At 36.7% G+C, this 25,722-nt stretch overlaps 1 protein-coding gene across 1 annotated transcript in view; it reads right to left on the bottom strand.

Moving 5' to 3' along the window:
- btv (dynein cytoplasmic heavy chain beethoven) overlaps positions 1-25,722 on the bottom strand; it is a 696,240-nt gene that overhangs the window by 197,624 nt on the left and 472,894 nt on the right. Inside the window, exons 47-50 of the mRNA XM_090384033.1 lie at positions 17,014-17,143; positions 16,462-16,606; positions 16,092-16,215; positions 8,802-8,923 (exon numbers count right to left, since the gene is read on the bottom strand). Of these exons, the coding sequence (XP_090240159.1) occupies positions 8,802-8,923; positions 16,092-16,215; positions 16,462-16,606; positions 17,014-17,143 (521 nt within the window). The remainder of the gene's footprint in view (positions 1-8,801; positions 8,924-16,091; positions 16,216-16,461; positions 16,607-17,013; positions 17,144-25,722) is intronic.

Raw genomic sequence — 25,722 nt, 5'->3', positions numbered from 1 at the left:
CTCCTAGAGAGTTACCAATAGGTCCGGTCCGGTGTACTAACTAGCGGCCGGCCTGCGAACACCGTTTTAGAGCTGTACCCTCGAAATGTAAGGAATATTGGATCTCGCCATGACATTCATCATAACCTCAAAACTCATCAATCATACTGCATGATGGAAGAGATAGGGAAGGGTTGGCCGGAACTTAGCTCTAGAGACTAAACATGGGTTCCACCACTTCAAGCCTCCAATAAGCAAAGTGGTGGTATTTCACCGGTTGATGAGAGTCATCTACCACCTAGTACTGCCTGGTAACATAGAGGGGCGGTGTTCCTCCATGTGGTGTGGGCGCCACACCTCGACCCCTGCTTACGTTGGTTCACACCTGGGTGGTCACCCACCATGTACTTGTGCATGAAGATTATACCCAGGATTACTAACAGTCCCACCATCGTGCAGGTTCAAGCAGAGGATTTGGCTGTCATAGATCGTCCGGACTTCGCCGAAATTGGGTCCACTTTGACTTGAGTGTCACCCGAATATCAGTTCCATCAGCGTTTTAGACTCCCAGGTAGCAAGAACAGCTTGTCTGGCATATCTGAGAGAATGTCTGTGACAACCTCAAGGACCATATAAGCATGTTTTCTTGCATCATATGGCTCTGCCAATGCTAATGCTAAAACATTAGTATACAAAGAGCAGTACTCATTGATAACCAAATCCTGTCTTTATCACTCAACCTTTCCTTTATCTTTATACTGTAGTATTAACGGCAAATATTAACTTGCCCTTAATGCTACAATGCTCCAATATCCACATAAATCTTTTACATGCAATAGTATCAAAAGCTTTTCTGAAATTTATGTATATGATAGCAAAATTATTTTTTTTCATCCAGTTCCTTTGTTACTATATCATAATATCGAATCAGACTGGTGAGACAAGATGGCTCCTTAACAAATCCATGCTGTGACTGCAGCATACCGTATTCCTGTCTAGATGACCTTGCATTACTTTTTTAACTAGTGATGTTAAATTTGCTATATATATCAAGCCATGAAAATGAAGAAGTCGCAAGATAGGTTTGCAATGATTACGTTACAATTGATTACTCATTAAAATATTTTTCTTCTTCTGTCAGCAGTTTTGAATGCATTAAAATCAAATGCATTATAACACTTCAACATATGAATGAAATTAAAATGCACAATAATTATAATGAAAGTTGAAATAAATTTTCATTTTTTGAAATTCACTAAGTGATAAAAAAACTTGCTAATTAGTTTGATAATTTGAAATGGGTTTAATCTAGCAATATTTCTCAAGCTCCACTTTGTTATTAACTTCAAATATATTTATGAAGTTGTCTTTTTAAAAAAATTTTTTTTTTTTATGTGAACCCCAAACACGAGAGGTATTAGAACCTATAGTACTTAGTACCGTGCTTGGGTTGGAGGTTGAGAAGACGAAAGAAGATATTTGTTGACATTGGATTAGATTGTAATTTTCGGGAATTTTTTTTTTTTTTTTTTTTTTTATGAAAACCCCAAACATGAAAGGTATCAAAACCTATAGTACTTAGTACCGTGCATGGGTTGAAGGAGAAGTATGGGGGAAGCGGGATGCCGGAAACTACGTATGAAGGAAGGTTGTTCCAGAAAACGGCAGTAGAATGAATAAATGAGGAAGACGAAAAGTTGGTTCTGTGGGTTTGAAGCTGGACAGTAAATGGATGTTGGCTGGTGGCGGCACGTGTTCGGACTGTTTTGAAAGAGAGAGCGGGAATTATAGAAGCAAATTCAGAAGAACAGTGCCCATGGAAGTATCTGTAGAAGAGGCATGCAGCAGAAACAGTATGTCTATGAGAAAGCGAGTGGAGAGACTCTGTTAGAGATGAATCATTAATTAACCTAACTGCCCTCTTCTGAATGGAATCAAGAAGCCTGAGAGAGAGGTTTTGGGGGCAACACCCCAGATGTGGGAACAATATTCCATGGCAGGCCGGATTTGCGATTTATACAGCGTGAGCAGCTGTTTGGAAGAAAAGTAACGCCGAGAGCGAAAGAGAAAACCAAGTTTTTTAGATGCAGAGGAAGCAATATTTGTAATGTGCTTGTGCCAAGAGGGATTAGAAGTCAGGGTAATCCCCAAAAGAGATATATCATTTTGCCTAGAAATCAGAGTGTCACTAAAGATAAGCATAGGAGCAGAAAAATCCTTTTTGAGAGATATAAGACAAGACTGAGTTTTGGAAGGGTTGAAATCAACTAAGTTGTCTTTGCCCCACTGGAGAATTACCTGAAGATCGGCATTTAAGGAATTAGTAGCAGATTTTCGAGAACTGAAGCTGATTGAGCAGGACAAGGTTTCTCAAAATGGAAAGTGGAATGCAATGTGCTATCATCGGCAAAACTACGGATAGGATTTCCAGTCAATGGAAGAAGGTCATTAATATACAAGAGGAAAAGAGTGGGGGAAAGAACTGAACCTTGGGGGACACCGGCATAGTGAAGTTAGAAGACAGAGAGCCATCTACCACCACCCTCAGTGAGCAATCAGAGAGAAAACTGGATACCAATTACTAAAAACAGGGCTCCTCCATAGCCAGGTGGGAAGGAGCAGCAGTGCTTAGCACACGCTTCTTGATTAGACCGGGGTTCGAGCCCGTCACCACCAAATATGGAGGATGAAGAAAGGTCAGCAAATGACCACCGCATATCCACGGAGCAATATGGCCTTAGTTGCTAATGCTCCTAAAAACCAAATAACAATAACATCAAGAACTAAAAACAGTTGGCAAACCATAAGATGGAAACTTGTTTAGAAGACCTTTATGCCAAACACGATCAAAAGCCTTTGAGATGCCAAGAGCAACTACTTGTGTTTCACCGAACCTTTCCATTGAATTAGTCCATAAATGGGTAACATTAAGCCAGAATATCACCAGTGGATCGACACGGACGGAATCCATACTGGCGATCGTTGATCAGGCGGAAGGTTTCTAGGTAGTTTAAGAGTTGGCGGTTAATTGATTTCTCCATTACTTTAGAAAGAATAGAAGTAATTGCAATTGGACGATAATTGGATGGGAGGGATTTGTCACCCTTTTTAGGAACTGGCTGGATATGAGCAAATTTCCAAGCAGAAGGAAAAACACCTTCGAAATAAGAAAGTGAAAAAAGGCAGCAAAGAATAGGAGTAAGTTCGGGAGCACAGGTTTTGAGAACAAGTGGAGAAATACCATCAGGACCTGGAGCTTTCTTAGCATCATGATTCATCAAAATGCTTCTGATATCCTTTTGACGGAAGACCACAGGAGGCATTGAATGGAGCGTGTTGGGAATGGTGGGAGGTGTTTTACCAAGATCATTAATACATGAGCTGGAAGAAAAATGGGATGCTAGCAGGTCAGCTTTATCTTTGGCTGGAGTGACAACAGAACCATCTGGTTTGGACAGAGGTGGGAGCAGAGATGGGCAAAAGTTGCGGCCAGTAGCTTTGGCAAGAGACCAGAATGCTCGGCTACCATTAGGGCAAGAAGCAAGTTTTCTACTCTTAGCCTGTTCAAACTCTAGTTTGGACTGATTAATAACTGCTTTACAATTGTTGTGAGCTTTGGTGTAGGCAGAAAATGAAACTGAAGAATTAGAAACAAGCCAATTACGATATGCAACATTCTTCTCTTGAACAGCCTGAGCACATTTATTGGAAAACCAAGGTTTAGATAAAGGATGAGATTTTAAAGTGGAGTGTGGGATAAATGGTTCCATTCCTGCAAGAATAATTTCACTGACATGATCTGAGCAAACGTTGAGATCAGAAGTTTTGAAACAGTAATCCGACCAAGGAAAAGAAGTCTCGCAGGTCATCCCATTTTGCATTCTTGTAATGCCAAACATCATGAGGTCGGGAATAGCCATGAGATAAAGGTTCTGTTGGAGAAGAGACAATCACCAAATTGTGATCTGAAGTGCCTAAACGACCTCGCAGTTCGACCGTGTACTTAGAAGGGTTGTTTGTGAGAAAAAGATCAAGCATATTGGCTGTATGAGTAGGATTGTCCGGTATTCTTGTAGGTAAATGAACAATCTGTGCTAGGTCATTAGTAATTGCAAAAGCCTCAGCATCTCTACCTGCTGGGTCGGTATGACTAGAAAACGGAAGCCAACTGGAGTTGTGAACATTAAAATCACCAAGGAAAATTACCTCACTGCTAGGAAAGTTGGACTGGAGAAAGTCAAGTTGGAAAGAGAGGAAGTCAAAAAGCTCCAAGTGATTAGTGGAGTTGGGAGAACGATAAAGATGAATTTGACACAATGAGGTAGAGAGATTTTAAGCCAGAGAAAATCAAAGAGAGGAGATTCCAAATTGTCAAGTCTCTGACAGGGAATATCAGAATGGACATATGCACAAGTACCACCTTTGAGGTGAAAGGAATCATACAGTGAATAATTTGGGCATCTGAGATGAGCAGTAGTTGAATCAACCGATAACTGAGATTCTGTCAGAAAAAGTACATGGGGTTTGGCAGACTGCAAGTGGAAATGGACATCGTTGAGATTAGAATTGAGACAACGTATATTTGTGAAATGAATTAGGAAGTGCTTGGGAGGTTTAGATCTTTTCACAGATAAGCTTGCTCTATTAGTTTGACAATTCATGGTGTATTCAATAGTAAGAAAAAGTGGGTGGGACATGCAACTAGTGGCCAGCCTGCGAATACTGTTTTAGAGTTGTACCCTCGAAATGTAAGGAATATTGGATCTTGCCACGACGTTCATCATAACTTCAAAAGTCATCAATCATACTACATGATGGAAGAGATAGGGAAGGGTTTTCCCTGAACTTAGCTCTAGAGACTAAACATGGGTTCCGCCACTTCAAGCCTCCAATAAGCAAAATGGTGGTATTTCACCGGTTGATGAGAGTTATCTACCACCTAGTACTGCCTGGTAACATAGAGGGGCGGCTTTCCTCCATGTGGTGTGGGCGCTACACCTCGACTTCTGCTTACGTTGGTTCACACCTGGGTGGTCACCCACCATGTACTTGTGCATGAAGGTTATACCCAGGATTACTAACAGTGCCACCATCGTGAAGGTGCAAGCAGAGGATTTGGCTGTCACAGACCGTCCGGACTTCGCCGAAATTGGGTCCACTTGACTTGAGCGTCACCCGAATATCAGTTTCATCAGTGTTTTAGACTCCCAGGTAGCAAGTACAGCTTGTCTGGCATATCTGAGAGAATGTCTGTGACAACCTCAAGGACTAAGCTGGAGGACTAAGATTTTAGGCTGGAGCGTCCTTTTTGTTAATATCAGCAAGCAAAACTAACAAAATTAATGCAATATAAATGTGTACTAGAATCTTCATGTAATTAAAACTAATTGTTGAAAACCATAAACTACAAAACCCATCAAAAATAAATATTAGGAATCTTTGATACTATGAATTCCAAAGTGAAAATTCAAACTGAAACACAGATAAGTCATAAAGATGCACAATTTTAGTTTACAGTGAAGAAATACTTCATATCTTGACCAAAGTTCTTTTTGATACTCCTCATTCAGGAAGTGTGATAGGTAAGATGGCATGACGGGAATATACAGTGCTGCTGAGGGTTGGGGAATAGAAATAAGATTAAATATAGGTGGGCTTAGTAGTGATAAGTTAGACTGTCCTGAATATTAATGTTAAGGTTAATTGTTGTATTAAAAGACCATCAGAAGTGATAAACGGAGACCTAATATTGACAGCCATGGTTTCAGTGCATATTCTTAATAGCTTCTTGTATGAATAGTTTGACTGTGGAAAACTAGCAGTCTATTATTATGGTTTTATAAAAATTATGGGAATAGATTGAAGTGTTCCCTTGCTGTTAATAAAATTGTACATCTTTATAGATTTTCTATATTCAATTTGAATTGTGTGCAAACTTCTGATATTTTCACGTCTACTCTTGAATGGCCCAAAAATTTTAATAATTACAACAATGTAATTTTTTTAATTCCTTGTCAAGTTTACATGGATTTAACCACAAAAGTCATTTCTTTCTGACCATGGAAATGTCATAATATCTAAATTTTGAAATGTATTAGCACACGCTGCTTCTGAATGATAGCTCTCTTTTTACTAATTTTTTCTTCCCAGCAGCACTGTATAACCATTTATGCTTTCTTATCTACACCACTTCTAGAATGAAGAGTATGAAAAGCCCTCTGGTTAAGCCTTAAAGTGGCTTTTCACTGTAAATAAAATTTGTTCATCTTTAATGCATTTCTGTATTCAATTTGAATTTTCACATTAGAATTCTTAGTATGAAAGGTTTCAATTTTTACGGGATTTCAATGGAAACTCAGGTAGGTACATAAAGATGCCATTCTCTTGCTCATATTAATACAAGGAAACTTCGCCTGAAAAAATTACTTTGCCAGTTTAGGCAAAGTAGTATAGGCTAATTTTGCCAGTTAATTCCAGAACTAGGAGCCATAATTTCAAATTATGGGCCCCTAGTTCTGGAATCATTTATAACTGTGAAAATTTCACCTTCATTTATTTTACTATCCCCTCTGAGAGTCTTATATACCTCAATTAGGTTCTTTGTAAGGTGCCTAGTTAACAAGCTGTGTAGCCTACATATTCAAAGTCTTTCTTCGTAAGGATGCCCTTTTTCCAATCTCACCAGGCACACTGCTTATCTCTGCACCCTTTCAAGAAGTTTGATTTCTTTCTTTTTAGTCTTCTCCAAGTGCAGTCTCACAATTGCTTTGTACAGTGGGATTATGACCCCCCCATCCCTAAAAGAGAATGCTCAATAAATCATTGATAAGATATCACGGTGTCTCCTTTCTACCACTTTGTACTGCACAGACAACTACATGTCGACCCTTACTGTAATCTCCAAATTCCTTTCTTCATCTAATTTTTTTTAATTCAAACACCATCAAATGTATAAGCTATTTTGGAGTTTTTGTTGCTCAAGTGTTAGACCTTGCATTTTGCTACATTAAACATAGCTGTCACTTTTTTAACCATCCTTTTACCTATCTAACTCATCCTAAAGAATTATCACTTGGTGGTGATGCTAAATACTCTCCTGATCTTGACATTGTCAGCAAATTTTGACTTCACACTTGATATCCTTTTGATGTCATTTAAGAATGTAATCTGTAAAAGTCACATCATATTATCTTAATCAACAGAACTCTTTTTTTTTTTTTTTTTTTAAAGAGTAATACAGTGGATTCCAGTTATTTGGGCCACCGGTTAATCGGGGCAGCCGTTTATTTGGGACAAATCTTAAAAAAAAACAGAACCCAATCGAAAAAATAGCCAGGGTTTACTTCACTTAATTGGGTCAACATGCCGTTTAATCGGGGCAGGAGACCGCAGCACTGGAGATCATCCTAAGATTGTCTCCAACCGTACCATGTGGTTCAGTCCGATTTCTGGAGGTCACTATCATAAAAAAATAAAAACAATTAGAAGTCACCTGTTTATAGGGCTTTTCTGTTAGTGCAATCTATCATAAACGGATAGTAAACTCGATCTTACTGAATTTGTGATAATACTGACAGCTGGAATTCTGTGGGTTATTATGGTAAAATGTGTTTACACTTCCATGAAATCTTCAATCATATAAAAAAATTAATTTTCATAATCTTCTCTTCATTCCTATTTTTAAAGATTCCTAATTTGTTACTCCGTTCTCACTTGCGCGTATCGTGTTACTTGCAATTTGTGTCGTGTTCTTTGTTATTGATTGCTTATCTTTTTACTGTTTTTAATTTTAATCCCCACCCACAAATGTCAGTGAAGAGAAATGTCAACTAGTTAGTATGTACATATTAGAGTATGTATTAATTATTCCGATTATCACGTATATTCTTCCGATTTTCAGGTATCATTTAATTTTTTAATTGGTAAGGTAATAAAGGGTAAATTTGTGCTTAATATATCTTTACTTTTATAGCCTGTGGATAATATTCTTCCTATTTTCGCTAATTAGAATTGCTGTTTAATAGAACTAAAATTTAATTCACAAATGTGATCACAATGAACAGCGTTTACTACACATCGTATATTGAACGGTACTTTACTTAGGTGACTCCATTGTAACATGATTTGATTGTATAGTGAACCAATTGTAAAGCGGGGGTCCATTGTATTTTTAATTTTTTTTTACATGAAGCTTCGGATAATTGGGGTAGCTGTTTAATCGGGCCAAAATCCACTAGTCCCGATGTGTCCCAATTAACCGGAATCAACTGTGTATATATAACAATACAATAAAAATATAATAATCTCAGTCAAAAAACTGGTACCTATAATATTCAAATACTCTGTGTGCATGGGTTGAGGGCTGAGAAAATAAGAGGTAACAGTTGATATTGGTCTTGAATTTCTGCACAGGGAAATTCAAGTCCAATATAAGAATACGTAAGGAATACTATTGCAAAACACAGTGATATATTCAGTTACTTCTATGATATATTCAGTACTTCTGTAAAATATCACAGAAGAGAACACAGAAAGTGTTTACTTTTTCCAGTTTCTGATAATAAATTTATTAATTCTTTGTTGTAACACAGTATTTTTTTAAAATCCATCTTAGGGGACATGATCATAACTATGGTATATCCAAAACTCAGTATAAAGAAGTATGGTACAGTGAAGTTGCACTGTAGATAAATAAAATTTCATTTTTCTGAAAATCTTAAATATGTTTTATCATTAAAGAACACAATTATTTTATAAACATTCAATCATAAAATCATCAAAGATTGTAACAAAGATAAAATCAAAAATAAAACAAAACATACTGCTGAAGTTTTGCCTGTTCTCTTTCAAGCGGTTTAATTTTCTCCAGAACTCGAGAATACATAACATTTGCTTTTACCCAAGAAGCTAAGGGAGCAGCAGCAGCAGAGGCACGCTTTGCATTCTAGATAAACAAACAAAAGAACTATATTAATTAAATTTCATTCATTATCAATTAATAGATAACAGAGCAGCAAGAGTTCAATACGTTCTACATTATAAATCAATTAGTTAAGAAATGGAGGAATTACCTCTATGACAAAATGGAGGAATTATCTCTATGACGAAATGGAGGAATTACCTCTATGATGAAATGGAGGAATTACCTCAATAGAACAGTTCAGTGTTGATACTCTCCGTTGTTGGATAACTATACAAATAGTTTACATGTATTCCACACCTGTGTAGACAAAATCAATGATCCAATGCACCATGGAATCAGAGGCTCATGGACCCCAAGCCCAACCCTAAAACACATAGAATCACCAACCCTATCTTTGAGCGAGACAATACAATATGTCCATATTTTAAAAACAATATAAATGCTTTGAAACCAAATAAATAATGAAAACATACTTCTAACAGTTTAAAAACTAATATTAACCATCCCCTTTAATAGTTAGCATTAGTAGAGGCATATGATGCAAGAAAGCAAGCTTATGCAGCATCAGCCAAAAAAAAAAAAAAAAAAACTGCTCCCATTTCACCCCTCCATTTGTTCCAAATACCTCAGTCTAGGAAAGTTTACCGCCAGCAATTTACAGCCACATCAGTTTATCGCATAAACAATTTACCGCTGCGTCGGTTTATCGCATTTTACCGTCTAGAAGCAATGAGATGTGTTTGGTCAAATCAAAGAAAGTTATTTTTTATTTAAGTATCTGCCTTAAGCTATGATTAGCATATTTTTGGAATTCTATGAACTGTGAGGGAATAGTACGGAATTATGTAATTTAATAGGTAGATTATGTAATTTAATAGGTAGATTATGTATTTTAATAGTTACATGTATGACAAAAATAGTAAAAAATCCATTATTTGAACAATATAACAATTGGTTAATTTTAAACTAAACTAATTATAACATTAGGTATGTCATAGTACACTGCAAAAATTCAAAATGAATGTTTATGAATCTTCAGAATCAGTCACGTTGGGATAATTAATTACTAAGAAACTGTAATATTTACAACACAGTATGTACATTATTAATAAGAAATAGTATGTGCTATACCTCTTAGATAATCAACAATATCACCCCGTTCATCGTATGCACTAAAAAAGCCTTTTAATTCGTTCATCACAATCGCGATACTTCTTTTTTTTGTTGCCCGGATCACTTCCACTTAAATATTGTTCAATGCGCATTTCTTTTTTCCTTTGTTCTTTTTTAATGCAATCGATAAATTTCCAAATGTTGGGATGATAAGCAGCGACTTTTTCCTCAAATCCTCTATGCCACCCTTCAACAGAATTATTCGTTCTTGGTAATCCTTCAAGAACAAGCTGGCATACGTTCCACATTTCATGGGAATACTTTGGTGGTCGACGAAGATGTCGTCTGGTTGGGCGTCCAATCCATGTATCCTCAAAATAATCAACAACTCGCGATTCTGGAGGAAAAACACCATTTTCACACAAATGTTCAAAAACGACTATCACAATTGGAGTGGGCACAAATGCAATTGCTGCCAAAATTCGCATATTTAAAGCAAAATTAGCATCAGTTTCATAACATTTTTGAATCTATTATTCTGAATGGAACGAAAAATACATTGTGAAAGGTAGAAAAAACAACCCCATTGTGAAGTGTAAGGAAAAACTCTTCTGCAAGCATTCATCATCACCGTCTCAAAATCTATAGTTATTGATTGTGGGGACATAGTTGGTTCCAATACTTTCAGCTGCTGTAGTAGAGATAAATACGTTTCCTCAGACTTGTTAGGCAATAATGCATAAACTAATGGAAGCGATGTTTTGTCTTTGAATCCATGTATCGTATATAGCTGATAAAAAAGTAAGGGAACAGTTTTGAAAGTCCCATCGGCATATCAGTGTTCACTTCGCGCTAACAACTGCAAATTTCTTTTCGTACTGAAAATTAACATACGATTGTCCTTGGGTCCAGAATCAAATTGTAGAAACAATTCTCCATTGCATGATGTTTTATATTCTTCTGTAAAAACTGTCTCTGCGATGCGTTGGAAGAACTGGACCATCAAAATTTCGATTTATTATATTTCGGATCGTTTGTTTCATTGTATCTACACTTGGAAGCTTAGGGCTGCTGCTTGGCTACAGATTCTCAAAACATTTGAAATAATACTATGAGGCGTATTATTTGTTGTTTCTGCATAAGTTCGAATGGTATCAAGAAGGTGCGCTGCCTCAACTCCTGCTGCGTCTCCACAATGATTGTGCTCCTTCCATGTTTTAACGATGGTGTTATCTACCGTAGTAACTCGAGTGGAACATTTGGTTTTTCGGTAATTTTGACACTTCCAAATGAATTTTTGTTTCATTTTGCCTGTCTTTATAAAACAAATGTCCACTAAAGCAGAATTTCGGTTTTCCTTTTTCTGATTTCTCCACAATGATTGTGCTCCTTCCATATTTTAACGATGGTGTTATCTACCGTAGTAACTCGAGCAGCACATTTGGTTTTTCGGTAATTTTGACACTTCCAATGAATTTTTGTTTCATTTTGCCTGTCTTTATAAAACAAATGTCCACTAAAGCACAATTTCGGTTTTCCTTTTTCTGATTTCAAAAATTCCACCGACATGATGCATTCACAAACTCAAAAGGATAAAAAATAAACTCAAAATAAGAAAATGTTGTGATCGTAAGAGGTTATAAATATATAAGTACCTCCCTAATTGGCATGTCCTACCCCCACTCCCCTAAAACATGCTACTTAAGTTAAAAATAAATTTATATAAATTATATGTATTGCCTGGCGATATTTGTAGGCTATAAATTGTTTATGCGATAAACTGACACGGTGGTAAACTGCTAGCGATGAATTGCGGGCAATAAACGTTCCTAGACTTAGTCTAGGAAAGTTTATGGCCGAAAGTTTAAGAAAATTTAAGTTTATAAACAATTTATAGCCTACAAATGATCGCTATATATTTTATCGCCAGGCAATAGATATAATTTATATAAATTTATTTGTCATTTTAAATTGAAAATAAGGCTTTTCTATAGGTGTTATTTAAGAATTAAGTGTAGTTAAAAATGGAAGTTATATGCTAGGTATATATTTACTAGAAATACATACCATTGCAGGTGCTTTAATTTAATTGCCTGTTATTTTCCAAAATTGGAATTAGGTAGGTACCTACTTAATTCCTTTAACTTAAGTAGCATTTTTTAGGGGGTGGGAGTAGGGCATGCTGATTAGGGAGGTACTTATATATTTATAATCTCTTACAATCACAACATTTTCTTATTTTGAGTTTATATTTTCATCCTTTTGAGTTTGTGAACGCATCATGTCGGTGGAATTTTTGAAATCAGAAAAAGGAAAACCGAAATTGTGCTTTAGTGGACATTTGTTTTATAAAGACAGGCAAAATGAAACAAAAATTCATTGGAAGTGTCAAAATTACCGAAAAACCAAACGTGCCGCTCGAGTTGCTACGGTAGATAACACTATCATTAAAACATGGAAGGAGCACAATCATTATGGAGACGCAGCAGGAGTTGAGGCAGCACAACTTCTTGATACCATTCGAACTTATGCAGAAACAACAAATAATACGCCTCTTAGTATTATTTCAAATGTTTTGAGAATCTGTAGCCAAGCAGCAGCCCCTAAGCTTCCAAGTGTAGATACAATGAAACAAACGATCCGAAATATAAGAAATCGAAATTTTTATGGTCCAGTTCTTCCAACGCATCGCAGAGACAGTTTTTACAGAAGAATATAAAACATCATGCAATGGAGAATTGTTTCTACAATTTGATTCTGGACCCGAGGACAATCGTATGTTAATTTTCAGTACGAAAAGAAATTTGCAGTTGTTAGCACTAAGTGAACACTGGTATATCGATGGGACTTTCAAAACTGTTCTCTTACTTTTTTATCAGCTGTATATGATACATGGATTCAAGGACAAAATATCGCTTCCATTAGTTTATGCATTATTGCTTAACAAGTCTGAGGAAACGTATATATCTCTACTATAGCAGCTGAAAGTATTGGAACCGACTATGTCCCCGCAATCAATAACTATAGATTTTGAGACGGTGATGATGAATGCTTGCAGAAGAGTTTTTCCTGATGCTTCGCAACGTGGTTGTTTTTTCCACTTTTCACAATGTATTTTTCGTTCCATTCAGAATAATGGATTGAAACAACGTCATGAAACTGATGCTAATTTTGTTTTAAATATGCGAATTTTGGCAGCAATTGCATTTGTGCCCACTCCAATTGTGACGGTCGTTTTTGAACATTTGTGTGAAAATGGTGTTTTTCCTCCAGAATCGCAAGAAGTTGTTGATTATTTTGAGGATACATGGATTGGACGCCCGACCAGACGACATCTTCTTCGACCACCAAAGTATTCCCATGAAATGTGGAATGTATGCCAGCTTGTTCTTGAAGGATTACCAAGAACGAATAATTCTGTTGAAGGGTGGCATAGAGGATTTGAGGAAAAAGTCGCTGCTTATCATCCCAACATTTGGAAATTTATCGATGGCATTAAAAAAGAACAAAGTATTAACGAAATGCACATTGAACAATATTTAAGTGGAAGTGATCCAGGTAACAAAAAAAAGAAGTATCGCGATTGTGATGAACGAATTAAAAGGCTTGTTAGTGCATACGATAAACGGGGTGATATTGTTGATTACCTAAGAGGTATAGCACATAATATTTCTTATTAATAATGTACATACTGCGTTGTAAATATTACAGTTTCTTAGTAATTAATTATCCCAATGTGGCTGATTCTGAAGAATGCATAAACATTCATTTTGAAATTTTGCAGTGAACTATGACATACTTAATGTTATAATTAGTTTAGTTTAAAATTAACCAATTGTTATATTGTTCAAGTAATGGATTTTTTTACTATTTTTGTGATACACGTAACAATTAAAATACATAACCTACCTATTAAATTTCATATTTCCATACATGTGTTTTTTTTCATTTCCGTACTATTCTCTCATAGTTCATAGAATTCCAAAAATATGCTAATCATAGCTTAAGGCAGAAACTTAAATAAAAAATAACCTTTTATGATTTGACCAAACACATCTCATTGCTTCTAGACGGTAAAATGCGATAAACTGACCCGGCAGTAAATTGTCTATGTGATAAACTGAAGCGGCAGTAAATTTTCCGGATCCCCCAATACCTGTCCAGCAAAGCCTTAAATTTATTTAGGCTATCAACTTCCACAACAAAAGATGGAAGTCTGTTCCACCAATCAACTACCTGCTAGTTAAAGGCAAACGTCCGCACATCTATCCTACAACTGTCTTTCCTCAATTTGAATTTATGCCCTCTCAGGTGATTATTCTGAGCAACAGGAAGAATCCCATCAGCATTGAGCATGCTCAAACCATTCAAGGCTTTATACACCTCAATCAGATCACCTCGCAGGTGCCTAGTCTCCAGATGCTGTAATCTGCAAAACTTAAGCCTTTCTTCGTAAGAACAACCCTTCATTCCATTCACTAATCTTGTTGCCCTTCTCTGTACTTCGTTCCAACAGCTCTACATCTTTCTTAAAATGAGGCCTCCAGATTTGTATACAGTACTCAAGTTGTGGCCTGACCGTTGCCTTATACAAGGGGATAATCACCTCCTTATCAATGCTAGAAAAATTCATGTATATCATTGACAAGACACCATGAGCTACTCTTGCAGACCGTCTGCACTGCTCAGAAAACTTCATATCTGCCTGCACAATTACCTGCAGGTCCTTTTCATTCTCTACCACTGTCAGTGTATTACCACAGAGTTGATACATCACTCTGGGGTTACTGCTTCCCATATATAGTACTTTACATTTGTCAATGTTAAACTTCATTTGCCACCTTTCAGCCCATCTGCTCAACTTTTCTAGATCCTGTTGCAGTAGGGTACTGTCATTAGTGTCCTTAACAACCTTGCCAACCTTTGTATCGTCTGCAAACTTGGACATTAAGCCTGATATCTAGTTTGTCTAGTTCTTCCTTGAATTTATTAAAGCTATCCACTTCTACAATGGCAGATGGAACTTTCTTGCAGCAATGAACCATCTGCTGGCTAAAGGCAAATTTCCACACATTTTCTGAAACCATTCTTCCTTAATTTAAATTTATACCCTCTCATGTATGCAACCATAGCAAGAGGACGAATCCCATCAACACTGAGCTAGCTTAATCCATTCAAAGTTTTAAAAACCTCAATCAGATCACCTATTAGGTGCCTAGTCTCCAGCTTTACATCCATCCTAAAATGGGGCCCACAGACCTGTATACAGTACCCAAGGTGTGGCCTGACCATTGCCTTATACAAAGGGATAATCTCCTCCTTGTTTCTGCTAGGAAAATTCCTATATATAACATTGACAAAACCTCTCTGACTGAAGCTTATTTAGAGTCTGAAGAGACTCTAAATAAGCAGTGGCATCTTATTTAGACTCTGACTGAAGCTTATTTAGAGTCTGAAGAGAACCCAAGTACACTCACTGGAGATTAATTGACTTCCTACTGATGCCAGATGTGCTTAGCACGCAGATGTAAGTAATAATGCGCAAGGGGAGGGAGTGGCTCCCTGGCATTCTCTGTGATGTGAATCATGGAAACAGTGCAGGACAATTGGGTTTAAATTGTTTATGCTTATAGTTTCTTCATAGCAGCAGGAATTGCAAACACAACTTAAATATAGCATTTCAACGGTTTACTTCAGTGGTCATAAAAGAGAAACAAAAATGCTTCATACGGTATTTCAATTTTTTCACCTGAATTTCTGGTATTGTATTGATAAATGAAAGCAAGGTCAGTCTCCTCATGTGAATTAAATTTCTTTTATTATTAATTAAAATATTTTAATCAATGGTAAATACCATCAGAATGAGACAGTTATGTCACTGAAATCCATACTGAGGAAAATCCTGGTTTGGTGAACATTGTTAAATTGAGGTATTACTCTATTTTTGTTTATTGCTACAGAATAAAATAATTTAGGTGTTCTCTGAAAACAGACTTAATAATCTTTATGCTAAACAGAAGATATTATTTCAAGATAATCAATAACATGAAAAACTGTTTATCAACAACAAAATTACCTTAGGCTCAAACGAATCACCATTTTTTTTCAATAACTCCTCAACACTTTCCCTTATTTCAGGAGAAATACGCCTTGCATCAAAACCTATTATTTCTTCTTTTACTCCTCTTTTTGACAAGAAGCTAAAATTACAAAGTTCAAATAAAAGAAACTGTTCTTACATTATCTGCAAAGAATAGATATCTAATTTATTAAAAACATTCACAAAAACGAATAATGAGGATTCAAATCAGATTTGTAAATGGCATTACATAGCATAGTAAGTGACTCTGAGTTGTAAATTAGAAAGCTACACAAATGAGTACGATTATTTACTTTGAGGGTGGCTTATATTTTACATTTCAAAAGAAAACAAATGATTATCACACCTTTTCATGCTGACCCATGATGTGTCAAAAATACCCATCAAGCGAAGAACACCTTCTAAAATGTCCCTGATCACATCAGGAGGAGCACGTAATGAACGTATCTCTGATAAAGATTCAGATTTGATATTTCCAACAGCTGATTTTGCTATACAAAAATATTAAAAAACTGCTCTAGTCACACTTTTGAAGTTCATAATACTGTAAGATTTAATAGGTAATTAGCAAAACATATGCTTTCCTATCTCAGGATGATAATTACACAGTACTAATAGAGCACTATAAAATCATTTTAATCAGGAATAATAGTAATCAATTATGAGATTTTAATTAAGTAAATTAATCTTTAATTAATGATAATCTCTTTTATGAATTTTTTTTATTTTAATATACTTGTATATGAATAATAAATGATGTCAATATTACGTATTATATTGATATGATGTAAGGTGCATCATGGAGTCTATAATTCAGATGAAATATTGATTCAAATTTTTCAGTACCAACTTTTAGAAGCAGTTCCATTACATTACAAGAATGTGTATGTTCACATACCTTCTCGAATAAGGGGTTCAATTTCTGCTAGTTCACGATCTATTTCTACTTTTCGTTTGGAAAGCTTAATATTTTCCTCTTCCATACGAGATTTAAGAGTTTCCATTTCTGTTTTCTGGTGGCTGGTATTCTAAAAATAATGAAAATGTTTCCATTAATCAATAAAATTTCCAGTAAAATTGGTTATAATTTTGTTCAGAAGCTTTCATTTCATAATTGGGCTCTTGTACGTTAAGCTGTGATATGTACTTCCATGCATATAGAATGCTATTTATATGGCTAAATGGTAGATATTTAGTTTTTGTTTGTAGAATATAAGAACTTTCAGAACTGCTTCAATGGACAATAAAATTTATCGGTTAATTTAAACACAACAGAACAGAATCTTTAATTGTAAGTATAAGATATATACAATTAATCCCATCATGGCCTGGTGGTACCAGGGGTTTACAAATACATATATAATTAAATCATTACATTAAACAAATTCGTAAACACATAAACTGACACTGAGATATTCTTGTTGTGGCAGAGCAAGAAAAGTAGGGTTGTAGGTGCAGGTGGCATTTGGCATCTCAAGCACATCTGTGGTAGTCATAGGTGTCAGTATTGGCAGGCAAAAGTGCAGTTGGTTGGGACTTGCATTCTACATTTTTAGTGTAGCAAGGATTTCCTCTCTGTATTTCTCGTATTCTATTACTTCTATGAGGTCATCATCAATCACAACTTACTTAACAAGTACAGGGCAATGTTGAAAAAAGTTGTGCGTAAGAGTTAAATTTGAAAGTGTGTGCAATTCTGTCCAGACACAATAGAAGGGAGTATATATGAGAGCCTTGTCAATCAATTTGGCCATGGAGAGATTGTGCAAGGCTCGTGGGGTAGAATTTTTCTCAGTGTGGTCTGTGCTTGTTAACAGGAGAGAAAGCTCCTACAGGAATGGAATGCACTTAAATAGAAAAGATGGAAGAATATTTTCTGATGCTATCATGGAAGTGTTACGTAAGTTGAAAAACTGCTGGCTTGGGTGGGGGATACACAGACTAATAAATTAACAATAGCTGTAGGCAGAGGTAAAAGTGATTCTTGCACTGTTTCTATTGGAACGAACAGCAGCAGCAGCATGGAAAGCAAGGTGCTGACGATTTCAAGGACTGCTGGGGATCATCATGGAACAAGTAAATACATGGTCCTGTGTTCGGATAACTAAGAGTAAGAACAGGTGTTATTTACTCTTAATTTATTTAATATACTCCTAACAGTGGTGTACATTGCTTGTACACCAGTGTTAGGAGTGTAGTAAACAAATTCGATGAATTTGAAGCGCTGGTCAAGACATCAAAGGCAGATATTGTTGGGATATCAGAGAAGAGGTGTCACACAGATATAAGAACTGCAGACTTTCAATTTGGGAAGTAGAATGTACACAGAGGATATATATTCAGAGATATTCATGTGTTGTTGTGGCAGAACCCAGGGTTTCCCCAATTAGCTGCTACTTTACATCTTGTGATGAGGCTTGTGCCAAAACCGGTCATTTGTATGTAGTGTGTTAAGTATGTAAGTGTTATGTTTGGTTCTGTTGTAGTGTTGTTGGCTGGTGTCTGGCTCTTATCAGATGAGAAGCAGCAAGGGTGCAAGAATATCTGCTGATGCTATCGTGGAAGTGTTAATAGGTAAGTCAAAAAACTGCTGCCCCAAGCCAGCAACACTGCACCTGGTCACGATGTCTCACCCATCCCCGCCACGTGGAGGCAGTTAGGATCTACTAATGTCATGCTGCGTTAACATAGGAAAGTCCTAGGATAAAGTGGTAAGAGAGAGCAAATAGAAATAGTGTATATAGTAGGAGTAGTATGGGAAGTGATTAAGGGAGGGATAGATATAGTAAAGAGGTGGGTTAACAGAGAGATCCACCAAGAAAAAAAGAAAATAGAACATATAAGTAAAGTAAAAGCAAGTTCAGGGCAAGTGAGTTTTTCATCTCCAACCTAGAATCATCTTCTAGTAACGGAATAAATCCTAGAAAAAATCAAGGTAACTTTACAATTAGAACTGTCCTAGAGAATATTCATCTTCAGGAGGAAAATGTTTCCTTGCAGCCTTATACAAGGTGAGCCAAGAAAACAGTATACAAAATACACATTATGAAGAAAAACTATCTGCAAAGCAGAGACTCACCTCCTAGTTCCACAGGGGCTGCCGGCACATCAACCGACAGCTGTACTAAAAGAAAGTTTATCTTGCAAATCTTGTGCAAGATGGCAAAAATAACACTGCACTAAATATACATATTATGAAGAAATCCAACATGTATGGCAGAGGCTTTACCCCAAGGGGGTCAACAAGACTTATTTACATAAACTAATTACAGCAGTTGTACACCTAATAACCTATGATAGTCGATAACTGTATATGACATATACAGTTTCCAAAATCTGAAAGTTCATACTAAGTTCACATTGTCCAATGTCTTCCAAATGTGAAAGTTCATTTAGTAACCAAGCCGGCTACTCAAAACAGAGTAACCCCGATTAACAGCCATGACTTCCAGAAATACGTTTGTAGCAATATAAAGTTAAAAGATAACATAACAAATATAATTAATAGTTAGCTACTTAAAATCTTGAAATATAGGACTAAAATCAAGATCAAGTCCTCTCCATACTCCTTCCAAATAGAAGCACCAGTAGCAGAAAATCAATATATATATTATTTACAAGGCATATGCAATACATCTTCAAAGAAGCCATTCCAGAGAAGAAAGAATATCACCAATAAATATATACACCATTAACTTTAGTGTCCACTTGACGACTTACAAAAAGTGTAAAGTTCATAGAGGAGACAACACGCAATGTCTTCCAAAATGTGTCAAGTCCATTTGAGCACAACAAAAGCACCAAGTTCTTCCAAACAAAACAAGGCTCACATAAACAATTAAAGCACATGTAATCAGAATACAAATGCACTGATAAAATCAACCTGAAGATCCAAATTTATAGTTTATTAAGTTATCACTGTTGTTGCAATTCTAGTCTTCAAATAAACACTCAACATGCAAAGGTATTAAAAACCAGAAAAACGTTCTTCGTCTGCACAAGTTGCACCTTATTATCACTCGCGAAGTTGTCAACTACCATTTCCAGATCTAAACGAAGGTCACTATACATAGGACAATTGTACAAAATATGGTTAAAAATATAAGAAGAAACATACCATATAGGATTGGTGAAAACCATAACAAATCTATTTTAGCAAATTCCCTCACAGCAGGGATAAACTCTCTGGTAACATTTCCTAGGTTAGTCGAGGCCCAACCTTGTTGCCATTTCAACACAAAGACAGTTCCCAACCTTTGCTTTTCCTCAGATATAGTTGTGTTCGAATTAATTGGGAATTAGCATTAGTTGAGGCATATGATGTAAGAAAGCAAGCTTATAGAGCATCAGCCAAAAAAAAAAAAAAAAATCTTACCATTTCACCAATCCGGTAACTCCGAATGTTTGTTTAGTTCAGCCTTAAATTTATTTAAGCTATCAACTTCCACAACAACAGATGGAAGTCTGTTCCAGCAATCAACTACCTGCTGGTAAAAGGTAAACTTCCGCACATCTATTCTACAACTGTCTTTCCTCAATTTGAATCTATGCCCCTCAGGTTCTTAATCTCAGCAAGTGGAAGTATCCCATCAGCATTGAGCCTGCTCAAACCATTCAAGGCCTTGTACACCTCAATCAGATCACCTTGCAGGTGCCTAGTCTCCAGATGCTGCAACTTACAGAATTTAAGCCTTTCCTGGTAACCCCCTTTGTTCCTCTCACCAATCTTGTTGCCATTCTCTGTACTTGTTCTTCTACATCCTTCCTAAAATGAGGCCTCCAGACCTGTATACCTCCAGACCTCAATGTGTGGCCTCACCATTCCTTTATCATCGTCATCATCAGCTATTTTGAATCCACTGTAGGACGAAGGCCTCTCCAGCAACTTTCCAGTTCCTTCTGTTTTGTGAAATGGCCATCCATTTACTACCCGCAAACTCATGAATTTCATCTGTTCATCTCCGTCGTTGTCTTCGGGTTTTCTTCTAGCTCCTCTGGGTACGATTCTGTTATTTTCTTAGTCCATCTGTCATCATGTCTTCGAACTATGTGTCCTGCCCAAGTCCATTTTAGTTCTTTAGTTTTGATAAGAATGTCCTTTACTTGAGTATGCTGCCCAATCCATGCATTTCTCTTCTTATCTAACAGTCTGATTCCCAATATAATTCGTTCCATTCTTTGCTGTGTAGTTCTCAGCTTTTCTTCCATTCTTTTGGTGAGTGCCCAAGTTTCATTTCCATAAGTCATGTTGGAGAGTATATATTGGTTCATTATTTTACATATCAGACAAACTGGGATATTGCTCCTCAGTATGTGACTATATTTCCTGAATGTTATCCATCCAAAATTTATGCTTCTCTTGACTTCCAGCCATTTATCATTATTACAGCTAATGATTCTATCTTTTCATATAATTCTTCCTTGAATCATTATATCCATTTCTGTAGCATACTTGGTCATCATTATACATGAAGTACACGAACCTGAGACATGAGGTCAAGGAGATGTGGCATATGCAAGAAGTATCAACCATCCTGATCATCGTGTCAACCACCAGTATGGTACCGAAGACTCTACGTAGCAGCCAACCAGAAATAGGTCTCCCAGAGAACTCCTACAAGGAATCCCAGAAAGTTGCAATCCTGAACACCTGTAGGATAGTCAGAGATTTCGTCGACCAACAGTAACACCAGACATTACAACCACCTGTGTACTTGGTAGCAGTACCCATCACGGAGTGGAATCCCCCAATCAGGGAGAAATAATATAAAGAGCAACAACAAATACAATAATAATAATAATATTCATCTTTAATCCAAAATCCTTACTAACTCTGCATAATTGATTAAGATTTTCCTCTAATTCTCTGGGATCGTGGCTTATGGCTTATGCCCACAATGTCATCTGCAAATCGTAAATGGTTTAGGTACTCTCCATTCACATCGACTCCTTTCTGCGACCAGTCTAATCTTCTGAAAGCTCCCTCAAGGGCAGCAGTAAAAAACTTCGGAGATATCCTGTCTTCATGTTGAATTCCTTCCTCAATTTTAAATTTGCTACTGTCTTTTTGGCAATTTGCCATTGCCTTATACAAAGGTATAATCACCTCCTTGTCTCTGCTAGCAAAATTCCTATATATCATTGACAAAACTCCATGACCTGCTCTGGCAGCCAGTCTGCACTGCTCAGAGAACTTCATATCCGACTGCACAATTACCCCCAGGTCTTTTTCATTCTCCACCTCCCTGAGTGTAGTACCACACAGTTGGTACGTTTCTCTTGGGTTACTGCTATCCATATGCAGTACTTTGCATTTGTCAATATTAAACTTAAGTTGCCACTTCTCAGCCCATTTACATTACTTTTTTAGATCCTGTTGCAGTAGCATACTGTCTTTACCATCATTAACAACCCTACCAACCTTTGTATCATCTGCAAACTTGGACATTAAGCCTGATATACCTTCATCAATATCATTAATAAATAGACAAAACAACAGTAGGCGCCTCCGTAGCCAGGTGGGAAGGAGCAGCAGTGCGTAGCACACGCTTCTTGATTAGACCGGGGTTCGAGCCCGTCACCACCAAATACGGAGGATGCGGAAAGGTCAGGGAATGACCACCGCATATCCCGGAGCAATCTGGCCTTAGTTGCTAATGCTCCTAAAAAAAAACCAAATAACAAATAACAAAACAACAATGGGCCCAGCAGCGAACCCTGGGGGACTCCACTAATAACATTAGTCCACATGGAGCAGTGTCCATTTATTACAACTCTCTGCCATCTCCCACTCAACCATCCCTTTATCTATTGCAGTAACTTGCCCTTAATGCCATACCATTCCATTTTGTAGAGCAGTCTTCCATGTGCAACAGTATCAAAAGCTTTCCTGAAATCCAAGTATAGGATATCAAAATTATTTTTTGCATCCAGTTCCTTTGTGACCACATCACAGTATTCAATCAAATTGGTCAGACAAGACTTCTATTTAACAAACCCATGCTGTGTCTGAACTATTACTGTAGTTTTGTCTAGGTGATCCTGCATTACTTCTTTAACCAGTGACCACCATTATTTTTTCCGCAACAGAAGTTAAACTGATAGGTCTATAATTATTTGTGTCATCCTTTGAACCCCCTTTGTGAATTGGGGATACATTTGCACATCTCCAGTCCATGGGGACATCCCCTGAATCTAAGGATGCTCTCATAATTATGTCTAAGGGTTTGTTTACTTCCCTCGCTCGCTGCCTCTTTCAATATAACTGGATAGATTCCATCTACCCCAGTTCACTTTTTATGTTTAATTTCAACAATTTCTCCTCCACATTGCAGTCCATTATTACTAAATCATTTAGCTCCCTGTTAGAGTTTAGTAAACTTCTTTCCTCCTCTTCCTTACAGAATTTCTCATGTGCAAATGTAAATCCAAAATACTCATTCAGTTTGTCAGCTATCCTTGCAAGGTCATCAACAATCGAACCACCAACATAAAGTGGACCAATCTGATTCATCCCCTTCCTTCTAGAATTTACATAAGTAAAGAAGTCTTTGTTGTTTTTCTTTGCATCCTTTGCCAAGGATTTCTCATAATCAGCCTTCACTTGCCTAACCTCTTTTGTGACTTGATTACAGACTAGCTTATATCTGCCATAGGCTTCTGTGTCACCTGCTAATTTATATGCATCCCATGCATTTTTCTTCTCTGTCACGAGCCTCATTAGTTCATCTGACATCCATTTAGGCCTAAATCTTCAACAGTATTTCTTAGTTGGTATGAAAAGCCTAGTAGCTTCCAAGATTAATTCCCTGAAGGCCTCCCATTTAGAAATCACTGTTTTTAACATCATCAATTGATCCCACTGTATAGAATTCAAAAACTGCCTGAGACCACTGTAGTCACCTTTACAAAAACCCTTCCCTTTACCCTTGATGGTTGTTAAATTTTTAAGTAAATCCCTCATCAGTAGACTGTCATCAATGTAACCTAGTGGTTCCTTTATCTGCAAATTCCTAATGCATGAGTCATCACTGCTGATAATCAGATCAAGAGTATTACCCCCTCTGGTTGTTCCTCGAACATGTTGCTGAAGAAAACAATCTTCCAATAAATCCACAACACTTTTGCTAGTGACCAATCCACAAGTTCCAGTCAATATCTGGAAAGTTAAAATCCTCCATTACAAGACATTCTGATTTATTACTGGCCCACTCTATTTCTCTGCACAATTCTTCGTTGTACTCATTAGAGTCACTAGGCCTAGAACTCACTTGTACTCTCATTTTCCCTTTCCCAGTGTTAATGTCACACCAAAGTGATTCAACATTGCACTGACCACCCATGTCAACTGGATACACTTTTTGGAAGCTGCAAGTTTTTCTCTGGAAGCTAGCAGTTTTCTGACCCACCTAACACTGCCTGCTCATCAGCAAATCATCAAGGAAAACAGGGATATTTCTCTTCAGATGATATATATCTATATTGAATTTCATACTGGACAGGAACGTATAGAAAGGACAAAGTATTTCTGTTCTTCAAACAGTCTGCAGGGTTTCGTTGTACTCTGAGGAGTACAACGGGATCCCCTACATGCAGCGGTTTTGTCTGTAAGGCACATGCCAAAGCCAGCGGTATGTGAGAGTGTGGGCGTTCTGTGGGTGTTTGGTTCAGCTGAATGTTGAGTGCTGGCATCAGCATTGCGGTTGTAGCTGCATTACGGCCAGGGACTGTAAACAAGACTTATTGGAGCGTTCAGGTATTACCTGAAAATCGGTACTTTTGAGAACTGAAACAGGAATAAGTGGGAGAAGTAGGGGAGATAGGGAAGGGAAAAAGAAGATAGAAAGTTGAGAAAAAGGAAGAGACTTCCCTGAAAAATGAAAATTAGGTATTTAGGAAAGGTAACAGAAAAGAGGATGACCAGAAAACTAACCTGGTCAAACAAACCTTATGTTAACCTAGTATTCATAATAAAACTTATGTTATGGATAAAAAAGGATGTTAAACCAAGAATAACATACAATAGAAAATTATTTTCTATTAAATATATAATAATGCAGTATTGCTGAGAAAATAGATAAAATAAAACAGGTTTGAAGAAAAATTTTCTTTAATCAGCTTGGGAAGAAGTTCAAATAAATAAGATAAAAGTAATAAATCACAACAGCTTTTGGACAACAGTAATAAATCACAACAGCTGTCTTGACTGCTGCTTGTTACAATAGAACTAGTGCAAGGATCGCTTTCGCCTCTACCTGTGGCTACTGTTAATCTTTTAGTCTGTGAACCCCCCCCCAAGTTAGCAGTTTTCCGACCCACCTAACACTGCCTCGATAGCATCAGCGATGCTGCATAATAATGCAGTACTGCTGAGAAAACTAATAAAATAAAACAGGTTTGAAGTGATATTTTCTTTAATAGGTAAAATGTTACTTCAAACCTGTTCAAAACTTCATTAAAAAAGGTGCTGTTTCTTGTATTCTGTGTATCTTGTGAACTCCTCTGATCATTTGGTCATGCCAGAGTATAAACAGAAAATTAATTTATTTATTTATTAAAATTTTCTTTAATGAAGTAAAATTTTATCTTAAAAGTAATATATCACAAT

Source organism: Mastigoproctus giganteus, chromosome 10, assembly GCF_048544385.1.
Source record: "Mastigoproctus giganteus isolate SK-2022 chromosome 10, ASM4854438v1, whole genome shotgun sequence".
Lineage (NCBI taxonomy): Eukaryota > Metazoa > Arthropoda > Arachnida > Uropygi > Thelyphonidae > Mastigoproctus > Mastigoproctus giganteus.
Note: the sequence above shows the minus strand (reverse complement) of the source record. Positions and strands in the feature narration are given on the sequence as shown.